General features: G+C 42.1%; 2 protein-coding genes across 2 annotated transcripts in view; both read right to left on the reverse strand.

Moving 5' to 3' along the window:
* Positions 1-8,613, reverse strand: part of pcsk5a (proprotein convertase subtilisin/kexin type 5a) — a gene marked incomplete at its 5' end in the record, with an annotated part of 24,379 nt that extends 15,766 nt beyond the window's left edge. The window contains 13 exons of the mRNA XM_047808952.1: positions 274-410; positions 807-995; positions 1,085-1,202; positions 2,356-2,459; positions 2,584-2,684; positions 3,430-3,636; positions 3,731-3,903; positions 3,982-4,070; positions 4,165-4,241; positions 4,324-4,458; positions 6,098-6,211; positions 6,462-6,566; positions 8,425-8,613. Of these exons, the coding sequence (XP_047664908.1) occupies positions 274-410; positions 807-995; positions 1,085-1,202; positions 2,356-2,459; positions 2,584-2,684; positions 3,430-3,636; positions 3,731-3,903; positions 3,982-4,070; positions 4,165-4,241; positions 4,324-4,458; positions 6,098-6,211; positions 6,462-6,566; positions 8,425-8,613 (1,738 nt within the window). The remainder of the gene's footprint in view (positions 1-273; positions 411-806; positions 996-1,084; positions 1,203-2,355; positions 2,460-2,583; positions 2,685-3,429; positions 3,637-3,730; positions 3,904-3,981; positions 4,071-4,164; positions 4,242-4,323; positions 4,459-6,097; positions 6,212-6,461; positions 6,567-8,424) is intronic.
* Positions 8,614-8,852: 239 nt separating this feature from the next.
* Positions 8,853-12,500, reverse strand: part of LOC113640908 (annexin A1-like) — a 6,633-nt gene continuing 2,985 nt past the window's right edge. The window contains exons 8-13 of the mRNA XM_027143485.2: positions 11,800-11,856; positions 11,553-11,646; positions 10,705-10,800; positions 10,370-10,428; positions 9,136-9,258; positions 8,853-9,049 (exon numbers count right to left, since the gene is read on the reverse strand). Of these exons, the coding sequence (XP_026999286.1) occupies positions 8,984-9,049; positions 9,136-9,258; positions 10,370-10,428; positions 10,705-10,800; positions 11,553-11,646; positions 11,800-11,856 (495 nt within the window). The 3' untranslated portion in view covers positions 8,853-8,983. The remainder of the gene's footprint in view (positions 9,050-9,135; positions 9,259-10,369; positions 10,429-10,704; positions 10,801-11,552; positions 11,647-11,799; positions 11,857-12,500) is intronic.

Consider the following 12,500-nt stretch of genomic DNA (forward strand, 5'->3'; position numbering starts at 1 on the left):
TAGGTCGGAGGCTGCAGCTATATTCCGTTGTATGAAGCAATATGCAACGTGATTATGCAGGTTACCGGTATGTGAGGTAGAAAGTATTCTTATAACAACAGTTTTATGCACAAAATACGGGGAATGTTGTCCCCACCAATGTCAAATTATGTCCCCACCAATGTCAAATTATGTCCCCACCAATGTCAAAATGAAACTTTTGCCATTGACACAAGATCTCTAACAGTTTTCAAGTTTTTCTGATGGTGGAATATTACAAACTGATGTGAGCACCGTGTACTTGGCCGTTCCTCTTGATGGACGGAGAGTCTCTGATTTCTACGATCCAGTCTCCAGCAGCTCTCTCACCCCAGCAGTGTGTGGTCATGAACTCCCAATTTGTGAATGCCTCAGTGGAGTGATCGTTGGGTCTGAGCAAAAACAACAGCACATATTTTACAGACACATGTCAAGCATCATCATTGAAATTTTTGGGGAATGTTGTTACTATAGAAACGATAACATTTTATTGGGGGCAGTCGTGGCCTAATGGTTAGAGAGTCTGATTCATAACCCAAAGGTTGTGGGTTCGAGTCTCGGGCCGGCCACGACCGAGGTGCCCTTGAGCAAGGCACCAAACCCCCAACTGCTCCCCGGGGGCCGCAGCATAAATGGCTGAACACTGTGTGTTCATGATGTGTGTGTGTTCGCTGCTGTGTGTGTGCACTTTGGATGGGTTAAATGCAGAGAACGAATTCTGAGTATGGGTCACCGTACTTAGCCGTATGTCACTCACTTAATTGATAATGTATGCATTTTAAGGTTACCGGACGGCCAGGAGCTGAGATTTGGTCCCTGAGGGAGAGGTTAATGATATGGACAGGTCTCCACGGTGTGGGTGTGCGATCGTGATGCGTAGGATCACATGTTCCAGATACGTCACATGTCTGCCAGTCTGGCCAGAGCAACCGAAAGACTTGTGCCCCAAACGCCACACCCGGTCCAGGCTAATAACTCTGGTGAGTGAGAGAGAAACAGAATAACTGAAGTTAATCAAACAGTTTATTATATCAGTGATGAATATTTTACATGCACATAACTTTACCTTGGTATGTGAACGATGCTCTCTTCACACACATGTTGTTCTGGAACCTGTCTCCACGTCTCGGCTTCTTTCACCATCGCCCCGGCGTCCATCAACCCGAAGCCGTACAGGTGGCTCACTGTTAGAAATCCATCTCGTAATGAACATTGTGAACTTTTACTGCTTTGTTTTTACATTCTCTTACTTTTTGATATCCCATAATACACTGTTGATGGTTAATGTCCAGTGTTTAAAGGATGCGTGCACCTCGATCAGCTCTCTAGTTCGTTAGTCTGCACTAGAACATTTGCGCCCTTAAAAAAAATCCCAAAATGCACCACAAAAACCCGGGAGCGTCTGGAAATGACGGCATATTTCCCGAAGCCTCTTAGCACAAATGGTGACGTTTAACTTTATTTGACGTTCTGTACATTCATTCATTCATTCATTCATTCATTTTCTACCGCTTATACGAACTTCTCGGGTCACGGGAAGCCTGTGCCTATCTCAGGCGTCTTTGGGCATCGAGGCAGGATACACCCTGGACGGAGTGCCAACCCATCACAGGGCACACACACACTCTCATTCACTCACACACTACGGACAATTTTCCAGAGATGCCAATCAACCTACCATGCATGTCTTTGGACCGGGGGAGGAAACCGGAGTACCCGGAGGAAACCCCAGAGGCACGGGGAGAACATGCAAACTCCACACACACAAGGCGGAGGTAGGAATCGAACCCCCAACCCTGGAAGTGTGAGGCGAACGTGCTACCCACTAAGCCACCGTGCTCCCCCAGAAATGCATGTGATTAAGGTAATTAATTTATACGATAATATTTGATACGTTTTTTGTTTTTTTTTCGGTGACTGATGAGGGAATTAAAAGGACACCAGAAATCGAGTCATCGTTGTAGTAACCAGATTCCTTACCAGTTCCTGATCTAGTGTACACCATATAGTGATTTACAACATAGTGAGCTAGAGAGGTGAGAGACACACACACCCAATGTAACCTGTGCATAACACTTACAGAATACCCATCATGCACTTTCTCTTTGTAGGTGGGGAAAAGCTTAGGACACCATTTTGGACAAAGAGAAATTTTGAATGACATGTTGACTCCTTGTAGACCTTTAACTGTACACATTTGACTTCTGTTTCTTTGGCAATTGATTGTGGATGTTTTGGCTTGGCAATTTAAGCACTGGTCAAGGACAAGCTTAAATTTTTCACTGCGTCCATCACGTCACTCCTAGATTGGATTTGAAGATACTCTGTTAATGTTACCATCGTTTCCTGCTCCATTGGTGTGCCAGTCAGGTGCAATCAGGTGGCCCCGGCGTGCCGTCTTCACGACGATGTGCTGCACATCCCTCCAGGTCAGCAAAGGACTAATCCCAAATCCCAAAGAATAAAAGTAACAACATATCGTTTAGGCATAAATGTTATTCTTCTTTACGACACATGCACAAACTATATAAGATACATGTTAGGATTTAGTCGATGTAGTATTACTTTGCCTCCAAAGTCAGAGCGATGATTCCGGCAGCCATGGGGGCTGAGGCCGAGGTGCCGGAGTGCTCATCGGTACATCGCTGTTTCAGGTCTGTTGTCACCTGCAATTAAAAAACAACAGACGTGGAAAAGTTTTGCAAAAATCTCTCTTTGGTAAATTTAACTCTGTAGAGTTCTTAACCTAACCTGGAAAAAAACCCATTAACAAAAAATGTCTATTCTTTGCTAAGCCTAATTAAGCATAATTGTATTGGAATTTTGTTTAGATTGTAATTAAGAGTTTTATAAAGTCATAAAGATTATAGCATCCAGCTTTCAGGTGAGAATATCCACTGAAGCGAGTGTCTTGGGTGTAAACTGCTTTTGGGAAGTGCAGATTTTAAGATTTCCTGTAAACACAAACCATTAGCCCACCAGGTTAGCACAGCTTTGAGCACCTGCATTATAAAGATCCCTGTCTTAATGCATGGGAGTTTCATGTCATGCTCAACTTCAAGAGATATAAAGCTTTAGCACGTCTCCTATACCTTCGTCTATCCATTTTCTGTACTCTTATATTAACAAGGTCATGGGGAGTTTGGAGTCGATCCCAGGGGACCTGGGGCACAACTCGGGGGACACCTTGAATGTCACACACCCTGGACAATTTAGAGATTCCAATCAGGATAACATACATGTCATTGGACAAGTCTTTGAGGAAACCCCCAAAATATAAGGAGAACATGCAAGCTTTGTGCAAACAGGTGGGAATTGACCCCATTGCCACAAGGCAAATGTACCATGCAACTGAATCCTATCTGTAAATATGGGGAAAAAATAACAGTTTGAATTCAGTGAGTCACTCACAATCCCGAGGCTCTCGCCGCTGCTGTAGGTGGAGGCCAGAGTGGAGGAACACTCCTCCAGATACCAGGGCTTGCGGCCACTCCTGGTGGTGCTTCCCACTGAGATGGTATAGATGCTGTTTGTGTAACCGTCACATGAGCAGTGGTCCTGATTTCTTCCCCCATTTCCTGATGCCCAGACAAAGATGCAACCACGACCTTTCCTGCCCTGCGATGCAAGCTGTTAGTAAGCTGTCTTTTCCATCTTCTGGTGGAAAAGAATCAGTATATACATTTGTAACAAATCACATGCATAACCGTACTTTACGTGTGCCGCTTTCTAAAGCAAGACCAGCGAGTCGCCCGGGACCGTCCACGGTTCTACCGTCATCCTCCGGCCCCCAGCTCGAGCTGTAAATGTCAATGTACTGCTGTCTCAGGCTCAGCGATTTGGCCTCCACCATATCTGTCATGTCACCATCCAACATCCGGACACCTAAACATACAAATCGAGGCTGAAGTTATGATCGGGATGGAAATCTAGTGGTAGTGGCACTCGAATATGAAGACATACCACCAATCCTGGCATTGTATGCGATTCCAACAGTGCACAGTGAATTGTTAGCAGTAGCAGCCACAACTCCAGCACATCTCGTTCCATGTCTAAAAGAAAACGTTAAAAAGTTTTTTTTGCCATTTTTTATTATATTATTATATTATTGAATATCTTGAATGTCATTTTTAGGTCTTTTCAAACCTGTTTTCATTTGTGGCATCGTATCGTGGTGTTGGATCAGCATCGTTGCCGTTGACATCGTGGCTAGCTCGCGGATCCTTATAGTGACACAATATATTACAAAAATATCCATGTATACATAATGAGCAATATGATTGGGGTAGGATACGGAGTACGTACATAGTTCTGTTTCAGGTCTGGATGTTGCTTCTCAACACCATCATCCAAAATAGAGACCACGACTCCTTTCCCGGTGTAGCCTCGACTCCATGCAGCCTTAATGTTCATGTCAGTCAGGCAGTTCTGATCACAGCGCTACAGTGGAATACAAAGCTGATAACATGAGAATTCTTGAAATAATCAGCATACTCAAAAATGGATAATTTAGTATATAGGGGGATAACCAATAGTGGCCTAATGGTTAGAGAGTCTGACTAAGGTTGTGGGTTCGACTCTCGGGCCGGAAATACCACGACTGGAGCAAAGACACCAAACCCCCCAACTGCTCCCTGGGCGCCGCAGCATAAATGGCTTCCCACTGCTCCGGGTGTGTGTTCACGGTGTGTGTGTGTGTGTGTGTGTGTATTTACTGCTGTGTGTGTGTGCACTTTGGATGGGCTAAATTTAGAGAACAAATTCTGAGTATGGGTCACCGTATGTATGTCACGTCACTTTCACTTTCACTTATAGTACAGTAGTTGTGCTTGACGTCAGCCAGCTCTTTCATTCAAAAAACACCATTCATTCATTCATTCATTCATTCATTTTCTACCGCTTATCCGAACTACCTCGGGTCTCGGGGAGCCTGTGCCTATCTCAGGCATCATCGGGCATCGAGGCAGGATACACCCTGGACGGAGTGCCAACCCATCACAGGGCACACACACACTCTCATTCACTCACACACTCACACACTACGGACAATTTACCAGAGATGCCAATCAAACTACCATGCATGTCTTTGGACCGGGGGAGGAAACTGGAGTACCCGGAGGAAACCCCCGAGGCACGGGGAGAACATGCAAACTCCACACACACAAGGCGGAGGCAGGAATCGAACCCCCAACCCTGGAGGTGTGAGGCGAACGTGCTAACCACTAAGCACGTTCACAAAATGTATATCCTGTTTTCTGTTTTACTGTATTTATAACAGACGACAATATATCATACTGTCTCAATCGATAGATCAATCACTACAGCAGACCCGCTGGAAACCAATCTTAAATGTAGCTTCAGAAAGTCTAATCACCTGCCATTACTGTCACCGATAGACTACATGAATCTACAGCCTGGGGTGGAAAGAAATCAGCCCCAGACTCTACTTACTTATATACTTCATATCTAATTTTCCAGTTTGAATAGATATGGCTTTCCAAAATTGTTTATTAAGCTAAACAGATAAGATGTTGTAAGCAGCCCATTAGCCAGCCAGTCAGTTTTATCCAAATTGGATTTATCTTTCTCTCTCATTTTTACCGCTTATCCGAACTACCTCGGGTCACCGGGAGCCTGTGCCTATCTCAGGCGTCATCGGGCATCGAGGCAGGATACACCCTGGACGGAGTGCCAACCCATCGCGGGCACACACACTCTCATTCACTCACACACTCACACATTACGGAAAATTTTCCAGAGATGCCAATCAACCTACCATGCATGTCTTTCGATCAGGGGAGGAAACCGGAGTACCCGGAGGAAACCCCCGAGGCACGCAAAGAGAACATGCAAACTCCACACACACAAGGCAGAGGCGGGAATCGAACCCTGACCCTGGAGGTGTGAGGCGAACGTGTTAACCACAACAAGGTTAAGGTGGAAAAAGCAAGTCAGTAGTAACGGTGTTAATCACTTTTTTGTGCTTAACCAAGTGAGATCTTTTTGAAGCAAAGAATCAAAACTAAATAATAGTTTAATAATTCACTAATCTTAAAACAGTGGTGAGAGCAATACTAACAATGTACCACATGCTGTCCCATCTGGGGTCGTTAAAGCCGCTGAACTGCGACTCTCTGGTTCTGCTGATTCGTTTCACCCTCCTGTGAAGCATCTGCTGCTGGATCCATTGCACCTTTAATGGCAGAAAAATAGTGAAATTACATCTGAGGTACGTTATTATGTGTGGCAACAGAAATGACAGAAGAGAATTTTGAAAATGAATAATTGAACACGTTTTGTTATGGCTGGCAATTTTGAAACTATAACCACGCACTGGTGGGCTGGTTTGTGTGTGCGTTAGCAAGCACATGACTTTAGAGGTGTAGTCTGACCATAAACAATTCATTGGCGTCTCAGTAACAACAGACACATGATCCGTGTACCTTGTTCTCCGTGGAAATGAGGCTATGCTTCCCTCTGCTTGCTAAGGTGGAACGTTTGATGATTCTTGGGTGCAGGAAATGGTAGTGGTCCTTCAGATCCCCAATCTGCAGTAACACATGGAAAAGAAGTCCAGCCTGTGAATCTAAGACCTTATGGTGCATATCTGCGCTTACATCATGACTGGCACGAGTATAAATTATGCACTCTTCCTTGATGTATTCCATTGAGTCAATCGACAGCTCACCTTACACTGCTGATAAACTTACCAGCAAGGTGCAACCTGACCTAGAGGAAAATAGTCAAAGCCATCGGTTGATGCTTACGCTTTGATACCATGTGGCCATAGCGCTATTATGTTGACTTGGGCTAAGTAACAAGTTAACCTAGATTAACACACAGCTTGAACACCATATAACTTACACACAGTGAGCCTTGTTCATGAAGCTGGATACAAACCAGTGTAGTAATAAATCATCAGCACGAGCATTTACATGAGTTTCTGTACATTTACATATAAGGAGGCACACAAATGTTAACCTGGCATAAGGAAGTGTAATGAAGTTTTTGGACATATGAATATCACACATATATCTTATTCCTGATTGATTTCCCCTTTGCTGCTATAATGAGCTGCACACTTCTGGGAAGGCTTTCCACTGGATGTTGGATTGTGGCTGTGGGGATTTAAGAGCAGTAATAAGATCACACACTGTTCTTCCTTATCCAGAGCGGCTTCCATTTTTATTTGACTTTATTCATCTGAGCAATTAAGGGTTAAAGGCCTTGCTCAGGAGCCCAGCAATGGCACCTTGGTGTATGTGGGATTCAAACTCACAACCTTAAAACTCCTAATCCAACACTTTAACCACTAGGCTACCACATCCCCAATTATGACCAGCCATAGACAAAAAGTAATGGCACCATATAAAATGAGGAAGACGTATTGTGTTGCTGTGGTAGTAAGATTCATTCCACAGTAATTCTAAGTGGCACACTTTCGCCGTAATCGTTTTTTTAATCATTTTCAGCTTTGTAAGCTTTGCCTTTTATGGACCTTTGTGACTAAAGGGAAATCAGTCATGAATGCACTGAGAAGATCGGTCTTACTGATACTTTTGTAAATATGGTAGGAATTTTGGTCTATGAAAGTATTCACTCGCCACTTTACTGAATGACTGATACGTAAGACCCGGTGAGTGATAGGGGGTGTAAATAGTATTAGAATTACCAGAAAAATACAAACATTTGATAGAAACATTTGTACTGCAACACTCATAAAAAGGTCCTAACCAAATTAGCCAGATTTTGCTGCTTAGCTTACTAAGGCAAGTATTGTAGCGTGAGGGTTTGTCTTGCATGGCTGCACTCATACATTATAGAAGAGTTAGTGACCTACTGAAGCAATCCTGAGTCAAAAGAATATTCAAATCATCGAGCCAAAATCATAACAAACCGGATCAATAAAAATTCAGTTCTGTGAAAAGTTCTACAGTAGATGAACGATCGAAGAATTACTGGCTTAATATGGCATCTACTGTACTGTATGTCAGGAGGCCTGGGACATCATTTAAAAGATTCATCAATCTACAATCAGAAGTCGTCGGTTTTATATACTGTACGTAAATGTATTATTCTAAGTGTTAAAGTACAACAAATGTGTATCATTAATCTCTAATATTATCAGCAGATTCACCATCACCAGTCATCTTTACAGTTCTGGTGTATTTCTATAATCACAAGCTTTTTATTTTGTTTCGTATTGTTGTTTTGTTTTGTTTTGTTTTGTTTTTGATGGAGACTACGCAGCAGTTCTGTAAGTCAATTTGGAAAAGGGCGTTAGCTAAATGCTTCCTATGCAAATGCCAATGCAAAACCAAAAGAAGCTGGTGATCGTCGTTTAAAGCCACAGCAGGCGAAATCAGGCTTTTCCTTGAAAACAAACACAGCATTAAAGTTACATACCTGTCCCATATTCAGAAATCCATACTTTTCAGCAATCTGATCTGCATTTTCTCGTCCTCCAGTAACTCTCACCGCCCAATGGTTTGTGAATAATCGTGCCTCACAAACCAGGAATATAAGCACAAAAACCAACATGAGCTGGAAAAGCACTGCAGGTGTTCTCATACCTGACGGCATCTTCCATTCATTTCAAACCTCACCACTTTCTTATGCTATAATGTTGACAACATAGTTGTAAACTAAGGCTAAGAGGATCAGCAGACAAGCAGTAGCTCCCTACGGACGCAGTTTAAAGTGTGCATGGATGTGAATGTGGACCAGTGGTTAGCGTCTGTCTCAGATTACACCTACGGCACTTCGTAGGGGAGAGACACTCATCTGAGATCAACAGGCAGAAGACAAAAAAACACTGACGTCAAACAACTGGCAACGTTTCAGGGAAGTAGCTTTATTAAGACAGGATGTAATTACACACAGATTGACTTTTTTATATATATATATATATATATATATGAAACATTTACCATTAAAATATCTTAAACATTTTGAAAATTGGTGCTCAGACTCCTGTTTGGTCTCCACAGAGCACCAGAAGAAGTTTCTCATAATCTCCTTTGGTTTCTGCCTGTAAAGACCAACACATCAGTGAACACAGACGTTTCAAACATCCTTTGCAGTTTTTATTAGAAATTAGAAACGAGTATGTCTCACTTGAATGTCCTGCTGAAGTGGTTTCCCGTACATCCTTTTATACTCCTGCAAAATTTTCTGCAGGTCCACTTCAGAGCGACTCACTATGATCCGAGTCATCGTGTCACAATCGGCCCCCGTGCCCTGGGGACGGAGCAGATCTCATCAGAACTCCAGGGAAAGCAAAATTATTGGCACCCCTCGTATATGAAACGTAAACTTTAAATAAAAAGCATTTTCATTGGAACTTATTTATCAAATAATAGAATGTATGTAGTAAAACAATGGCATTCTAAGGAGTATTAGAGAAACATAAAATGTAAACTATGGATAATGCCTGATATTACGCCGATATTATAAATGCAAAAGTGCATCATACGTGAAACAAGTTTCATTTGAACAGAGGTGAAGTGTGCCAATAATTCTGAACCTAACGATGAATAAAAAAATACTGAAGTTCAGTGTTAAAGGTGCGGTGCACGATATTTGAAAGCCAATGTTGACATTTGAAATCACCAAAACAAACACGCCCCTAACCCAAATGGGTGTCACCCCTGTTTTGATAGCTCCGCCCACACGTACATACGCAACCCAGGCAACTATTATGGCGGAACCTGCTGGGGCAGCTGGCCGAGGGGATATTTTTATCAATAAATAAACTCAATGAGTAATACTATGGTAATACAAATGTGTTTTTGTAGTACTGTGTGTTGTACCGTGAAAAGTTTAGCTCCGTTTCACGTGGAAGACGACGTTCAACACCTAGAACCCGAGGCAGAGGTAACGGCAGAGGCTAATGTCAGACATCTGCACTGAACACTCTCTCCGCCCATATTGACAAGACACGCCCCTTTCTGCTAACTGGCTACAGGTTTGTTTTGTTAGTCGGCCCGACTCAGTATTCTGAAGCATTTTTCAAACATCGTGCACCCCACCTTTAAAATGAAACTCTTCATCGTCTTCAGTGCCACCTTCTGTTCACACATAACATTTCACTTATTATTTCTCTCTCTCTCTGTATGTGTGTGTGTGTGTGTGTGTGTGTGTGTGTGTGTGTGTGTGTGTGTGTGTGTGTTTTCTTCTTGTTTTCTTGAAGGGTGCCAATAATTGTTAATTAACTGTCCCTTTTTATATTATAAATATCTAAAATATAAAAAAAATCCAAATCACTTTCCATTTTTTAAATAATTATTACATCTAATACATTAATACATACAATTTTATAGACAAACAATACTCAAGCCTAATGTTTTACCTTCATGGCCAGATGAATCCTTTCAGCAAAGTAGGCAGGTTTGTTCCAGGCTGCTTTCACTGTATAAACAACAATCCCATTTCTCAGTCACACTCAGATTTAAACAGATAAATGTAGGTGTGTCGTGTAATCATGCTTCACCAGCAACGTGAGCTTAACATGCTAAACTGGAATGCTACAATATCTGCATTTAAATGTACAGCATTTGCCACATGTCCTTATCCAGAGTGACTTTTACAGAAGTGCTGTGTACACTATACAAAAGAAAAAAAACATTTATGCTACTGAATATCAAAATATCTTACATATTTGCAGATTTAGATATATACACTTACCCAAGGTCATTAGGCAACCCTCTGTGTCTCCATGTAGTTCATGCATCAGCGCCTGAGCAAATCCATTTGGGCTTAATTTTTCATACTGCTTGAAAACTGATCATACACACACACACACACACACACACACACACACACACACACACACACACACACACACACACACACATACACACACACACACACACAAACACTAAATCAAATACAGTAGTGACAACATTTATAGTTTACTTACATACATGGACTTACAGCAACAGGAGCTGTAAACTTTTATTATTTTGTTTTTCGTTTGGTCTACAGGAACTGATTCACTGAAGGGAAAGGACGCTGGGTATGAAAGATGCTTTTGTTTCCACGTGGTTCAGGAAATGTTTACTTTGTGGCAATTTTATATTGTGAGCTATAACGGTGTTGTGAGCCGATAGAAATCAAGTAGGCAGGAACTGTTCTCTTGTCTCTTAAACCAATGGCTTGTGCATCTTTCATTCATTCATTCATTTTCTGCCGCTTATCCGAACTTCTCGGGTCTCGGGGAGCCTGTGCCTATCTCAGGCGTCATCGGGCATCGAGGCAGGATACACCCTGGACGGAGTGCCAACCCATCACAGGCACACACACACACTCTCATTCACTCACGCACACACACACTAAGGACAATTTTCCAGAGATGCCAATCAACCTACCATGCATGTCTTTGGACCGGGGGAGGAAACCGGAGTACCCGGAGGAAACCCCCGACCCTGGAGGTCTGAGGCAAACGTGCTAACCACTAAGCCACCGTGCTCCCCGGCTTGTTCATCTTGGTTTATTTAATTGATTAATTCATCGTTAATCATTTGACAGCTTACTTTTGCACAACTGGGCGTCACCTCTGGAGGTCAGAACGTCGATGAAAACAGAAGACACTACCCCGAGCTTTTTTTCTCCAGCTTCAAACAGAGACTAAGAGAACAATTTAAACGTAACATTACTGTACTTACTGTACTTGGGTTAAAGGCTGAATTATTTAAAGCCTGCTCTTTTGTGCAGTGATTTTTAAAATATAAAATATCTGTCTTATGATTTTGACTCTTGTAGAAAGATAAGAGACCTCACCTTGGCCTCACTTTTTGCGAGCCCATCATCAATGTCATGATCCTCATTTCTTGTCCCCTGTGTTAATAAAGCAGATCAGGTAATGTTCATAAAGCTTCATAATCCTTTTATGACAACTGACATAAGCCTACATATACATTTGCAAAGACATCTTCCAGCAGGCTTCATTTGACATTTAGGCTTTTTGTATTATTCTTGTCAATGTCAAAATGTGAACATAAAACCTGATAGATTTCACTTGACATAAAGCTGTTATAACCCTTTACAGACTGACTCACACTTGAACAACATTTAAAAGCAGGTATCAGCTGACATGAAGGCTGAGTATGTTAATTTTCATCTCAACCTCTCATTTATTAACGTAGATTTTTTGTTGACATAAAGCTGTTGTAAGCATTTACAGGGTGACTTACGCTTAGATAATATAAACCAATACACAAATTCAATTTATAAATCTGTATTCTAGCAGGTATCAGCTGACATGAAAGCTGAGTATGTTCAGTTTCAGCTCAACATCGTAAATCACATGAAAGAGTTTTGCTGACATACAGCAGTTATAACACTTTCCAGGTCAACATCCATTTGAGCGTCATAATCCTACATTACACGTTTACATTTCAGCAGGTGAAGGCAGACATGAAGGCTGAAAACATTTATTTTAGTTTTAATGACAACATCTTGATAAATGTAAGGCATAAGAC

Source organism: Tachysurus fulvidraco, chromosome 26 (assembly GCF_022655615.1).
Source record: "Tachysurus fulvidraco isolate hzauxx_2018 chromosome 26, HZAU_PFXX_2.0, whole genome shotgun sequence".
NCBI classification, from domain to species: domain Eukaryota; kingdom Metazoa; phylum Chordata; class Actinopteri; order Siluriformes; family Bagridae; genus Tachysurus; species Tachysurus fulvidraco.